We start from the raw sequence: 14,221 nt of genomic DNA, 5'->3' as shown, positions 1-14,221 counted from the left end.
AGGTCCACAATGCAACGACACCTACATTGAGGAAAAAAGTCTACCACTGAGGACAATGTCTAAGCAATACTGCAGGGCTACAGCAAGTGGATACTCATCCGCCATCTCCCACCACACTCAGCTACGACAAGGACATTCCTTCAGACTGGATACAACAGACATTCTTGACCGCGAACCACGGTGGCACGGACGGGGTGTCAGGGAGGCCATCTATGAGCGGATCTACAACCCCACCTTAAACCGGAAGGGAGGACTGTTACCTATTCTTTCTGCGTAGTAATTGGCTCATCCATATGAAGCTATGGGGAAGTGCCTGGAGTCGCGCGAAGATGTGATTCGTATAACCATTTCAAATTCTTTTTCTTACGTACGGGGTGGGTGGGTGAGTGAGAAACACTAATAAACCTCCCTACTATCTCTCTTTTCATCTTCCATCTATTCCTGCTTACCCCAATGTTTAGTCTTCGCCCGACTACCAGGCGGTGCGGATGAGTCCGTTCTTCTTACAGTGCACAGTCTATCTTGCCCTTATAAAGGGGTTGGGTCTTCGCCTAATATGGGCATCGCCAATCACAACGCAGGAAAGATAGTTACCTATTCTTTCTGCGTAGTAATTGGCTCATCCATATGAAGCTATGGGGAAGTGCCTTCCGTCGCGCCCCTTTTGTATCCTTCGTACCATTTCTTCCTACTACTATCATTTCGGTTACCTAAACTCTCCACTGTTGTCATATAATATATTGATTCTTTAACATACTCTATTTCCTATTTACTCCCACTCTCATTCTTCCTCCCCCTCTTCCAACCCCATTTCTCATTCTTTCATACATATTACTTCTTACACAGTCACTCAATAAAACCCATGACACCATCAAGTTGACATTTTTTATTACACTTTCCAACTCTCATTCATCTATATCCATTATTCTTACGTCTTTCTTTTCTCGTTCTTTTCCTGTCTATTCTGTCATTTACCTTCATACTTCATGATCCCTCTCTCTCATCCTGATAACTCCTGATTTTTTATCTACTTTTCTATCACTTTTTCTAAATCAATACTTCATAAATGCCCTCTCCACTCCTGATACCTAATTGGTTTCCATATACTTTTCTGTTGCCTGTCTTACTTCCTGAGATGCTAGTTTTTAAGCGGGTCTTCCTGATTGTGTGACCTGTGCTAACTTCATGTAATATGAAGCTGTTCTCTTATTGAACCATCCCACATGTTCCATGATTCCTCTAGTTGATTCCCCTGCCATATGCAATGAAATTGCACACCCCGCCCTGCATCCATGCAACGTCTCACCCTCATATCTGCCCATTTGCTCCAGATATCTCCTGAATGCATTATCCAATGCAGACGTAGATGGCGGGTCTGTTAACATGTGTCCCTCTTTCGACGTGGATCTGAAAAGGTACCCCCCCTTTCAAGTCAATAGAGAGCCATGCTGCTGTTCTCACATAATTGTCTAACGCTAAAACTGGACAAGAGGATGGGTCTCCTGTTGGCTCTAAGGTGAAAATATTCGTTCTTCCATTTCTCAATGTCTTACCAATGTCTTTTCGACGTGATTGAACAACAGTGCTCCTGATGGTAATCTGCTAACCTCATTAGTTCGGGAAGCCATTAAGTCCGAAACTCTATCACCTGCAAAATATAGTGTTTTGAAAATGGCTTGGTCTCTAGCTAAGATATAAATCTTTGTTGCTGATTTCTCAGCCTGCATTGTGTTATCTATGTGGTTACATATCTCCAAAATCTTAGGCAAAAAAATGGTTTTGCTTGTTGGGGAGTCCGACCTTGTCGCAACTGTTCTTCCGTTACTGCTTTTAGATACTTTTTCACGAGATGGCTAGCCGCTGGATTTCCCAAACCCAACCTATCATCCCATTGTCCTCCTCTACCTTCTTCATTGAAAATTGATCTAATATTCCCCACATAAGCATCTACCGTCTTAAAAGCTAATCGTTTCGGACAATCGCATGACTCTTGTTCTGTGCATGTACATTCTGCAACATGCACTTTTGTCTTACCCTGTTGATCCTTAAAAATCAAAAACTTCACTATATCCTCAGGTGTTGCTGTTTGCAAGTTTTTTAACGGGGATACAGATTTCAGAAATACTTGCAATAATTCTGCCAGAGCCTTTTTTTGTTTCTCATATGCTGAACTGTTATGAGCTCCCATTATTTCCTCAAATCTGCTATTAATCTTCTCCAAATTAACTTGAATTCTTTGTTTATTTTCGTCAAATTGTTGTTTCTGCCTAGGCTCTCCACACTTTTGACAGAAATTGTAATCAAAATCATTAGGATACCTACAAAAACTACAATTTATAGCTGGTAACCACACTCTAGCTGTATCCCACAACTTTATAATAGCCTGATTCAATGCTTTACTCTTTGCTTCTTGTCTTTGCCAAGCTTGTATTAGGTTTTGGTTGTCAACCCTTGCGTCAATTCGCTTATCTCTTACTGTATCCTGTACTGATAAGAGTGTACGTGTCAAAGCTTCTGTTTCCTTAATGGAAATATGCTCAATCGAGTCCTCTTCATCCCAATAATCTCCACACTGTATTGTACCCTTATCTAAGTCTATCACTCCTGCCCATCTGTAGCTGGAGGCATCTGTTGATAAGTGTATTACTTCATGTTTCTCTGGTTTCCAAGGCATGTGCCCCTCCCAAGTGTCTAGGAATTTCCAGTGTTCTATCTCCTTTCTAACATCCCCCTCTATCCTGACCATCTTCCCTGTCTTTCCCGCTTCCCCGATTTCCTTATACATCTCTCTGCAAAACATCCTTGCAGCAGGAACTGCTATCATGAAAGATGCTATCTTGCCTGTCAATTTCTGCAACAAACTAACTGGTACCTCTTCACGACTTAGACTGTAATCTCTTAGCTGTGCGAAGCTTTCCTTCTTATGAGTTAACAATCTAAATGCCAACATCACTGAGTCTATTCCCATACCTAAGAATATTGGCATTACCACTGGTTCCAACTGTGATTTGCTCAGCCCTGTTGTATAGCCCAGCTGTATCACTACACTGCATAAAATAAAACAAGCTGCCTGAGCTAACTCATAAAAAGACCATTGTGTCACCTTCCTACATTGTAGCTGTCCTGCATGTCTATCATCAATATACAATGATGCTGGTACTCCTAAAGACCTGATATCGTGCATCGCTACTAATCCTACTTTCTGATAGACAAACGCGCTGCAGCGCCAGCCGAATGCGATCGTGTTCGCAACGTATAGCCAATTTCCCCACTGAAAACCTACCAGAGGTTTGCTAGACTCGGGTATTAACAAATGATCATAGCCGCTTTTATCATCGCATACCGTTTGAAAGTGATGTCTTCCAACATATCTGGTAACGTTTAATATGCTATCTAACGTGAAGGGGCAATCCTTCATCCATTTGTTTAGATATCTGAGGTCTAAACACAGCCTTGGTTTATTAGGCTCTACTGTCAACGGTGACACTATGTAAGGCGGTTTTACATGCCCTACTCTGCCCCAAATTGAAAATGCTCCTGATACAATCCTGCTTCTGATAGTATCCGAGACGAACTTGGCAAATGGTATGCAGCTACGACTATTAGGGAAAAAGGCCGGGGGTGGGAAAGCGGAATCATATTTCTTTCCTTTAAAACAACCTGAAAAGGGTTGAATAAAATCTAACATATTAACACCATGATTAATCCACTTTCTCACTTCCGCCCCTTGTCCGTCTTGTTTTAAAATTCTATTCCAAGAGTCAGCCTGCTGATGTAGACCACCTGCTCTAAACGTATTCGGATCTCTAAACAGTAATGATTCTGCAGACGCCTTGATGTTTCCTTGCGCTACCGCTGTAACTGGTGGAGATACAATATTGGCACCATCCTTCTTCCATGTGGTCCAACCTTGAGATGTACTTAAGTGTTCCCAGTAAGCTTCTAGAGGATTAACTGGATATTAATATATAATTGTTCTTCATATTGTCTATTTATCACAACACCAGTTGTTACCTGAAAATTGAAATATGCCAAATAAAAACATTTTTCAAATGAGGGAAAAAAAACAACAACACCCAAACTATTGTATACCCAGTTATAAAAAAAACTTATAAACTATAACCAATTATTCTAACACGAAAAACCAAAAAAATGCTTCAAGACCAACACTTTTAGGAAAATACTCTTTTAATTACATCACAGTATAACATCACAACATTGTAGAACAAGTCACATGCGAAAAAGACGAAATACTTTTTATCCCAGGTATCTTCCTTTTTCATAATGCCGTTTTACATACAAATTCTGCCATTCTGCTATCTGTACTCGAGTATTTCAAAAATACGTTGAAAGATCTATTATCGAGTCACAGTACAAATTCCTGTTCAAACATCCGTTTCCGTCTCATCCATGAACCAAGCAAGTACATTTCGATATTAACGCCTAGTATTTCTAGGTTTGAACTGCTTTCCTTGCTGTTGCTGAGGGCAATCCCTTGCCCAATGCCCTCTTCCATAGCACGCAGCACACTGGTCCCTAGCCAACCTTCCCCAGTGCCCTCTGACCTGACGGTTATTGTTCTGCCTTAACATCACTGGAGGGTTAGGATTTTGCACCACATTAGTTTCGAAACCTTCATTAAGTACTTTCCATGATTTTACGAAGCTTGCTGATGTAGTAACAGCTTGTGCTCTTGCCTTTGAACCAAAATACCGCAGAATCAGATGGCGGAGGTATGGTTGTGCCTTATGTTGGTAAATTTTGTCTGCATATGCTTCGAACGACTCTACTTTGTCACTACCTTCTCTTCTTGCCACTGATACAATATTATCAACAAGTGCTAGAGCTCTGTCAGGTGAAAATACAGCGCTGTGATGTCCACCACAGTATGCTATCAAATCCTTGATTAAGGACTCTGTTGATGCAACTCCCGACTGGATAGCCTGCACCTGCTGTTTCAAGTCATCCAGCTGTTTTTGTAAGTCCTGGATCAACCAAAATTAAAAAAGGGGGACAGGGAAAATAAAAAATAAAAATAGAAAACAAGAGAAGAAAATTTTATTAAAGCGCCGTCGAAAATGTCTACACAATTTAACTACTTTCCCCTCACACACGGCATGTTATTTTTTTAAAGATTAGGAGGAAAGGAAAATTATCAACATCGAAAAATGCTCACACCGTCAAATGTAAACTTATACCACACATCTTACATCCAAATACTGTGCGAAGAAAAAAACAAAAGTTTACCTTGTAAACTATCTTAAGCACATAGTCACACACAAAAAAAACATTTTTCTTGGACATGACTTACAAGGATACAAGTCATCAGCATCACGACTATCGTGCGATATCTATTCTCTAATTTGTCCAAGAACCTTTCAAATGATTCAACTATTGTCCAACATCAATTTCCTTAAAGTTGCCTAACCAACCTTTCAAATGAATCAGCTACTGTCCAACAGTTTTTTTTCTCTCTACTTTGTCCAACAACCTTTCAAATGAATCAGCCACTGTCCAACAATTTTTTCTTTCTTTTTTGAGTTATCCAACCACCTTTCAAGTGATTCAGCTACTGTCCAACAGCTTTTTCTCTGAGTTGTCCAACAACCTTTCAAAAGATTCAGCTACTGTCCAACAGCCTTGCCTCAATAGCCTTGGGGCCCAAAAAGGGTGGCCTGGCTAGCCTGCAGGCTAGCCTGCTGGGCCCAGGCTTTTCCGTAAACCCGCTCCAGACGTGCTAGCCGCGGTTGCTACTCCTGCTCCCGCTGCCGTGCTGGCCGTGGCTCCTGCTGCCGCTATCGCGCCGGCCCCAACTCCCGCTCCTGAAGACGCGCTGACTGCGGTTCTTACTGCCCCTACTGTGCCGGCAGCTGCTCCCGTTCCTGCGTTGGCCGTAGCTGGTGTTCCTCCGGCCCCTGGCGTTCCGCCGGCTGCACCCGTTCCAGTGGGCCCCGTACCCTGAGCTCCTGATCCACTGGCGACTGGCCCCGGAATCTGGATACCGCTTCCCCCAGCTGGCGCTGTTCGCATGCCGGTGCCTCCGGGTTGCCGTCCCGCTGCCGCGGGTAACACGGGTACCTGTGACATCTAACAAATACACAGAATAAGCTCCTTTCCTCGCTGTACGGCGTGCCAACTCTCATAACCCAACCATTGCTCGCGCACGCCTTGAATGCGAGTAGAAAGGACCTCAGCATTTCGAAGGACGCCACACGTGCAACATGCAGACAACTTCTATTCAAATGCAAAATAACCTCTATCATTCCACAAAACCAAAAATGACACCAAATACAAGCTACCGTGTAAGGTTATAAAATAACCAAAATTTCTACTATACTCCCTGTTATGGCCACGAGAAACTCTGAGAAGTTCCTCTACACCAACCTTGCCGTTTTGCTTTGTCTGCGTCCCAGGAAATGCGTACTGGAAAATGCCGCCGCCGTGACACCGGCGTGGGGATGAGTCCGTTCTTCTTACAGTGCACAGTCTATCTTGCCCTTATAAAGGGGTTGGGTCTTCGCCTGATATGGGCATCGCCAATCACAACGCAGGAAAAATAGCGCATAGAACTCTCCAGTACATGGGCCCCCGATTTGCATCACAAAGGACAATAACTTTCCCTATGTTGTTGTCTGACTATAGGGAAATATGATGCTAACATGAGAGGCATATGCTAACATGATATACATTTGAGTGACTTTTACATACGATCCTTACGAGTTAGTGGTTCAACAAGTTTTTCTAGTTAGCTGTACTTGTATTGAATTTTTCTGTCAGTTCAGTCTAGTGACGCTGAAGAAGAGTGATGGATGTCACTCGAAACGTCCGGAAGTAAATCGTTTTTTATCCAGTTGTGGAGATTGAATTGTATTTGAACATTTATTATGTCATTTCAGGTTCCATACGTGCTGGGAAAACGGTGGCCATCGATAAATGAAAGGCATTGCAGACCGATGTTTCAATTGATAAGTGCTATCTGTTAGGCGCGGCTCATCTGGAAACATGTAATCGAATAAACCCTGATAGGCAGCTTGTGGATTGGAATCTGCAACGCAATCTTGACAGAGATTTGATCTGACCAGGACGAAGACTAACCAATAGAGCTCTGCCTACCAGCAGTACAAAGATGACGACATCAAATCCAGTCTACCAGTCAGAACACATCTCCCGCAAAACTTTAGAAGCTGTCTCACGTGGCAGAAAGAGGAAGCTGAGTGAGAGTAGCGAGGATGATATAACTGAGATGAACGAAGCTTTGATGCGAGCTGCCATCACTGACCACGGACGGCATCCCTACAGATACGGCATTGCTTCCGTCAACTTCAAGGGAGACACAAGAGGCACCGGCAATGCTGCTTTGTGTAAACTTCTGCTCGGTCAACTTCAAGAACAGTCACGCGTATCAGTCGTTTTTGTGCAAGAGTGTCCTTGGGCTGATCCAGTCAGTCAGCTTCAGCTGGGGGAAACGTTTTGCTACACAGGAGTAGTCAATGAAGCAGGGATAATCTGGAACAGCGATCTGTTTGAGCTAAAACGGTTAGACTCGTACAAGCTGATTGGAGACAAGTACCCAAATCTCATCCAACATCGAGGACGAATATGCATATTTATTTATTTATTTATTTATTTGGATTCTCCACACTGGAGGGTATGGCGGAACAGGTGTCAAAAGACACCTTTTCGAAGCCGCCATACCTTAAACATAACAATGATACATCAAATCATAATATACATAAATACAAGAACAGATATCATAATCAATGTAACATTCAAGTCAAGATAAATCAAGTTAACAACACACATACATTATGGGGTCTAGATCTATGAAATAGATATACAAATGCACATGTAGTAATAATATAAGGTAAAATTATCGTGGCCTTGTGGCAATGCAAGAGGCGCAACAGCATGCTAGTGACCATGTGCAAGCCTGCTCTAGCTTGAAGTTTTGTCGGAAACGGTTTTGCATAAATGTAGATAGTTTTCGTTTAAAGGCAGACACATCGGACGGGCTTGTGGCTGATGCTCCCAGCCCTCTGATTTCAACGGGAAGTTTGTTCCAAATTGTGATAAGTCGTGGAGTAAATGAGGAGGCAAATGAAGAAGATCTTACTCTCTGAGGGACTAACATGTGTGCCCTTGAACTACGTGGCGTTCTTGTAGGGAATGCAGCTAACCTCACTAGATCTGAATCATATACCTTTGCAAGGGACTTAACAAATACCACAACATCAGACATCTCTCTTTGGTAAGACAGTGGTAACAAGCCTAGTCTAGATAGTCTAGACTTGTAGTCCAGGTGTTCAGCGGAGGGCCCGAGGATGTATTTCGTTGCCCTTCGCTGTACACCCTCGATCAGGGCTGTGAGATTACGTGATGTGGGGCTCCATACTGATGAACAGTATTCCAAAACACTTCTAACAAGAGACAAATACAATGTCTTACGTATATCAGTGTTGGACTTGTAACCTATGGAACGCTTGATAAACCCAAGCATTTGATTAGCTTTGGCCACTGTTCTTATGACATGGCTATTCCATGTGAGGTTGGATTTTACTGTGATGCCAAGGTCGGACATGCTGTCCACTACAGTCAGGTTTGAACTTGACATGTGATAATCATATCTGATGGGGTACTTGGATCGTGTAAACCTTAACACTATGCATTTGGATAGGTTGAAAGTCAACTTCCACATTATGCTCCAGTCATGTAGTGAACAGATATCCTGTTGTAGTTTTGAACAGTCATTTGTGCTACGGATCTCTCTGAAACATTTGCTATCATCTGCAAAAAGTGCTGACATAGAGTTTCTAGCCGAGTCAGGTAGATCATTTATGTAAAGTACGAACAACAGTGGGCCTAGGATGGAGCCCTGTGGGACTCCGGAAGTGACGGTACGCCAATCAGACCGTACGCATATCTGAGATGTCAATCAAAGATCAGCCTACTGGACATGTAGCAAGTAGCAGCATCGCAATGGAGACGGAGCCGTCTGTCAAAGACTTCATCGCCATCTCATGGCACGGACCGCACAAGTGTACTGATGCACAGAAACATTTGATATTTCGTGACCTTCTTGCATTTTTCAAGACACTTACAGACGGGCAGAAAGCAGGTGTCATAGGTGGAGATTTCAACTTCAGTCTTGACCAGGCATGCGACAACATCGACATCAATTACCCTGGGCTGGCGATCCCTACTTCATACGGATGCGAAACAAACGCCTTTTTCATCTTCACCTCTGATTTGATCAACATTCTGCATGCCCAGCAACTGTCCTTAGACTATGACGCTGTAAGTGTGTACACAACACAGGACAGATACAGGGCCAGCACAGAGACGTGTACAACTCTCTCATCTTACCAAGTCATTGATCACAGTTCAGTCTTCGGGGTTCTAGATCTGGGAAGTCCCAATCCATTTTCCTCGCCATCCAAGATCAGACATAGGTAAAATGCATCAAATGACTCCTTTGATATCAGAAGAAGAATTCCACGACCTCATACCAGTATAATCTCAACTGCTCATTTAGTTTGAATAGTATATGTCTTATAATGCTAATGTCTGCATAATTTACATATTTAAAAAAAAGAAGTCCCCATCACTTAGCAATGAGATATTGCAGGTTTTATTGATTGCTTAGACCAATATTCTTGTCAGCACAATCTGCATCGATTAGCCATCTTCCCTCCAAAAAACGTACGTAACGCTTCATCAGGAAGCTATTGCAGCCTTCCTTGCTGCTGAACCATTATCTAGAAGTATTTGACAATAGTTTAAGTTTGACTTAGTATAATGACGTTTGGCCTAGTACAATGGTCCCCTTTTGCATTTCTTGTCCTGGTATATAATAGCCATGTTATGAAATATTCTTACAAAGATGCTATTGACGTATAAATGAATAAATGATTTCAATCACTCTTGCTCAAGGAAAATAGCAAAACAGGATCCAACAGCCACGACTGGACAGCATATAGGAAGGGTACGGATAAAACAAGAGGAACAGCAGACCAAAGAGAAGATCAGACAGGCAGAACAGAAACTTGAACAGATGCAGCATCACAGTGAGATTCAGGAGGCCATGGTCAGCAGCCTTCGTGCAGAGGTCACAAGGTTACGGGACAAGGACGAGCGGGCACAGAAGGTCCTGCTGGACCACAAGCAGGAGATACAGCAGCAGATGGAACAGCAGACCAAAGAGAAGATCAGACAGGCAGAACAGAAACTTGAACAGATGCAGCACCACAGTAAGATTCAGGAGGCCATGGTCAACAGTCTTCATGCAGAGGTCACCGGGTTAAGGGAAAAGGGCGAGCGGGCACAGAAGGTCCTGCTGGACCACAAGCAGGAGATACAGCAGCTTCAGGAGGCTAATGTTTCCATGGCAACCCGTCTGGAAAACTTTGTAGAGGAGAACGAGAAGCTCAGAAGTCACGTCGTGCTTCTTGGGGGCGAACAACATGGTATCGTTTAATCTTACTGTTATTTTGTAGCTCTGTTGTTAGTTGTTTTCACCTTGTATTATGCCAAAGATATGAGTGAATAACGGTACATATTCTCATGATGTATTAAAGCTGATTCATCTAGATCTACAGGACAACGGAAACTGAACAACCCGGTAAAGCTTCCATTCAAGTTGCTATCGTTTTGCAGTTTAATATTTATGGCCTAAATGGTGTTCTAATAGGTGGATAAATAGGTCTCTATCCAAGTCGCATGCTTCGTGAAAATCTACAGGACGAATGGAGTTGACATGTGGGTTTCAATCTCTTATCCATAACCTGTAGAACTCAATCATTTGCATTCTTTGTCCACAGCTGACGAACAGACGACTGTGGTATTGGAGCGGACCATCCTGATGTTCACTGAAACCGTCCTGCGGAAGTTCAGACAGAGCAAACCAAACCTACAGGAGACAGAACTGGNCTGCTTCAGCAGGCAAGTGTGTTCTTACAGCTGCTAGTTTATAACATCAGCAAATAGCAAAACAGTAGATCTATCTTTGGTTGTATTTTGGTTGTAATTGTCACATGAAGTTGTTGTGCTGTGTGCCTCGAGTTTTCTCATCAATAAGTTCAATGTGCATTGGGTCTTTATTCCATTCCCTCAGACTGTATCGGCTTACTCCTTTGCTTCTTTATGGCAGAGAAATACCCTATTCCAAAACATTCTTGTGTAGTCAGAAACAAGTTGAATCATTGAATGACTTTTAGGCTGATTTACTTATCACAGTATGAAACTCATATTCCCGAACCTTGTCCGTTTTACAGAGAGCAACCTGCTGACCAAGCTGAGCTGCAGACTTGGTTCTGACTGGCGGCGGCTGGGAGCTGCGATGGGGATCCCACAGTCACGACTGGACAGCATACAGGCAGGGTACAGCAACGCCATCCAGCGGGCCTGCAATGTACTGACGGTCTGGATGGGTGAAGGGGACCACGGACTTCCGCACGACCTCAAGCAGCTGGAGACAGTCTTAAGAGACTTGGACAGGGCTGATCTCTTAGACATTGTGAAAACTGCCTGTAAGGTATGTATGGTTAAGGAGTCTTAGAATTCATGAACAGGGCTGATCTAAGTCATTGTGAAAACTGCCTACAAGTTACGTATGGTTAAGGAGTAGAGTCTTAGAACACGTCATGGCCATAAGTACAGGGCTGATATCTTAGACATTGTGAAAACGGCCTACAGGGTGCGTATGGTTAAGGAGCGGAGTCTTAGAACAGATGCACAGGGCGTATCTCTTAGACATCGTGAAGATTTCCTACAAAGTACGTACGGTTAATACTTATGTTCATGGTTGATTACTTGAAGATGCAATATGTACTATTCTCAATGGGTGTTAAAACATATGGACATAACTCTGTGAAATTGTGAGAACTGCCTACAACTTAGTACAATGTTGTTTGGTTCTGTAGTATCAGGAGACATTCACAATATCTCATCATCATCGGTCGGCTGCTACGCATTGTAAGTTTCTTCCAGCCCCGTTTGTCAGAAGCAAGAAGACGGATCTGTCAAGGGGCGATCTGGCAATGCATGATGAATCACAATGTCTATCATAAGGTCATAATTTCCAACTCAGTTTAAACCCTGTATTTTCTTGCCACCAGGAGTACATAAAGGAGATGCCGGAGGTGGAGGTGGAACCCGAGGCTTCTGTGGATGAGCAGGGAGTTACGACATGGTGAGGCTGGTTCAGTTGTCATGTAATGCTGTGATTCAACATTTAGATTACGGCAATTGTACAAAATTCCAAGAAACCGTTTGGTCAGGTTCTTCAAGTCATTCTAAGGAGCGTATAACTGCATGAAGGTTTGATTGTTGCAAAATTAACTCCGACAACATTTTATCATATCCGCCAAGGAGGTTATGGTTTTGGGTGGTAGGACAAGGATTCTGTTGTTGCATGTAACCGATGGATAACTCTGTTGGATATTACATGTTGTATCGATGGCTGATTCTGTTGGATGTTGTATTGGTGACTGATTGGTGACTGTTGGTTGTTAGGTCTGTCCAACTGCCCGGCCGGGGGAAGTATGTGTGCAAACAAACCGACCTGGGGGTCGTTACCCCCTGCCCTGTCCAGCTGACCTACAGGACAGTGAACCCGTCTGAGCACTGGCCGGAGAACGAGGACTGGGAGCTGATTGGTCCGCTCTTCCACATCCAGTGTAACCATGGCGACGGCGTACCCGTGGAGCTCCTCCTGCCGCACATCCTGGACCTGACACAGGAGGATGGGAGTGGTGAGGGCTTTGGTTTTACGCACGCTGATTTGTCAGTACTGCAGTGCAAGTTGCATTAGAAAGCTATGAGGATTGTGGTATTTGGAATTAGTTCTTCTTCAGGACATCGCTTTTGTCCTCGTCTTTAGTCACTGACAGAAAAGAAAACCTGGTCAGTCTAACATAAAATATTTCGGCAATGAAATACGATCTGCTTTGTGCAGGAAAGGTTGCACGCAAGGTAAGATTTTTTTTCCAATTGGGGGTTCACTGGTCCGTATTCTAGATATCAAATTCGCTATTTGTCGTTGAATGACGCCATGTTATATACGACGTCTTTTCTTCTTATCATCTCATGACCAGTACTGCATTTTCTCCCCACAGCTCTCACCACGGATGAGGCCAAGGCTGCCCAAGTTGTGGCGGGAAACACAACACTTCACCCTGCTGACGTCACGCCTACCCACGTCATCACCAGGCATGAGAAGGGAAGTTTGTGGGCTCCTGTGCTGCAGAAAGTCCGAGCCCTCATCTGGCCCAGGAGGGGTCTACTCACGCTGTTTAAAACGTCTATCACTCAGAACGCTGTGGACGTGAAGGCTCACATCGTCTCAAACACGAAGGACATTGTCCAGGTGTGTCATTGTTATCATATTTGTGCTGTAAACTAATGAGTTTTTGTACTCATAAAATCTATTTATCTATTTCCTTCTGCTTTCTTTCGCCAGGGTAGCTCTCTCGTTCTCATAGGCATTGCTTTTCGGGGAGGCCCTGGACATCTACACTTTTTATACAAAATACAATATTTACATAACAAAGACATATCCATCGTCAAATCAGTAGCTGAAACATAGCATAATACTGTTGATGTTGACCAGCACAATAGATCCATGCCCTAACAGTGTACTGCATGTATTGTTCAGGCATTGAAGGAAGACATGTCCCAGCTTGACCCCAAGTTCTACTGGTGGGACTCCATCACCTGCCCGGGTCTCCGGCCACACCAGATCTACTGTCTGCAGGCGGCAGTGGAGGACGGAACCCTGGACCTTGCTGACCCGGAGGTGGGTTTTGGATGGTTGATAATAGCAATAAAGAGTATCGCATGGTCTTTGGCGAAGGCTAATTGCAAGAAAACAAATAAAGCAGGTAAATCTGAGTTCCTTCGTTTTACAATTTTTGGAAACTTTGAAGGAACAGTTAAATTAATCAAGATAGTGTAGTAGAGACAAACGTGGTTATCCCGCACTGTTTGGGTTTAGTTAATTTATTAATCAGTAAATCAAGGGAAATTCAAAATACATGCAGTCCCGAATGTTTTCCAACTGTCTTTCGCGACAAACAGGTGTCTTTTTATTGTCAGTAAGAGTTAAACGATTATATATTTCAAACCACTATATTAGCCCCCTAACGGACTGGAGTATGAAGACACTCTCGACTACAACAGGATCTACCCGTCATTCCACATGACGGTCCAGAGACATCCGGACAGT

At 43.4% G+C, this 14,221-nt stretch overlaps 4 protein-coding genes across 4 annotated transcripts in view; 2 read left to right on the top strand and 2 right to left on the bottom strand.

Moving 5' to 3' along the window:
• Positions 1 to 646: 646 nt before the first annotated feature.
• On the bottom strand, positions 647 to 2,339 carry LOC118407113. The gene is made up of 2 exons (XM_035807531.1): positions 1,739 to 2,339; positions 647 to 1,424 (listed from the first exon to the last, which is right to left on the bottom strand). The coding sequence occupies exons 1-2, from the start codon at positions 2,186 to 2,188 to the stop codon at positions 1,146 to 1,148; spliced, it is 729 nt and encodes a 242-aa protein (XP_035663424.1). The 5' UTR covers positions 2,189 to 2,339; the 3' UTR covers positions 647 to 1,145.
• Positions 2,340 to 2,377: 38 nt separating this feature from the next.
• Positions 2,378 to 3,950, bottom strand: LOC118406291 (the record flags this gene model as incomplete). Its single annotated transcript, XM_035806221.1, has 1 exon — positions 2,378 to 3,950. A coding segment is annotated over exon 1 (1,311 nt), but the record flags the coding sequence as incomplete, so codon positions are not given.
• Positions 3,951 to 6,900: 2,950 nt separating this feature from the next.
• On the top strand, positions 6,901 to 9,482 carry LOC118406293. Its single transcript, XM_035806224.1, has 2 exons — positions 6,901 to 7,607; positions 8,921 to 9,482. The coding sequence occupies exons 1-2, from the start codon at positions 7,127 to 7,129 to the stop codon at positions 9,451 to 9,453; spliced, it is 1,014 nt and encodes a 337-aa protein (XP_035662117.1). The 5' UTR covers positions 6,901 to 7,126; the 3' UTR covers positions 9,454 to 9,482.
• A 452-nt stretch (positions 9,483 to 9,934) lies between these two features.
• Positions 9,935 to 14,221, top strand: part of LOC118407112 — a 13,675-nt gene continuing 9,388 nt past the window's right edge. Inside the window, exons 1-8 of the mRNA XM_035807530.1 lie at positions 9,935 to 10,463; positions 10,818 to 10,938; positions 11,233 to 11,530; positions 12,114 to 12,187; positions 12,511 to 12,749; positions 13,113 to 13,363; positions 13,652 to 13,792; positions 14,132 to 14,219. Coding sequence (XP_035663423.1) covers positions 10,052 to 10,463; positions 10,818 to 10,938; positions 11,233 to 11,530; positions 12,114 to 12,187; positions 12,511 to 12,749; positions 13,113 to 13,363; positions 13,652 to 13,792; positions 14,132 to 14,219 — 1,624 coding nt within the window. The 5' untranslated portion in view covers positions 9,935 to 10,051. The remainder of the gene's footprint in view (positions 10,464 to 10,817; positions 10,939 to 11,232; positions 11,531 to 12,113; positions 12,188 to 12,510; positions 12,750 to 13,112; positions 13,364 to 13,651; positions 13,793 to 14,131; positions 14,220 to 14,221) is intronic.

The sequence above is a fragment of the Branchiostoma floridae genome, chromosome 19, assembly GCF_000003815.2.
Source record: "Branchiostoma floridae strain S238N-H82 chromosome 19, Bfl_VNyyK, whole genome shotgun sequence".
NCBI lineage: Eukaryota > Metazoa > Chordata > Leptocardii > Amphioxiformes > Branchiostomatidae > Branchiostoma > Branchiostoma floridae.
Note: the sequence above shows the minus strand (reverse complement) of the source record. Positions and strands in the feature narration are given on the sequence as shown.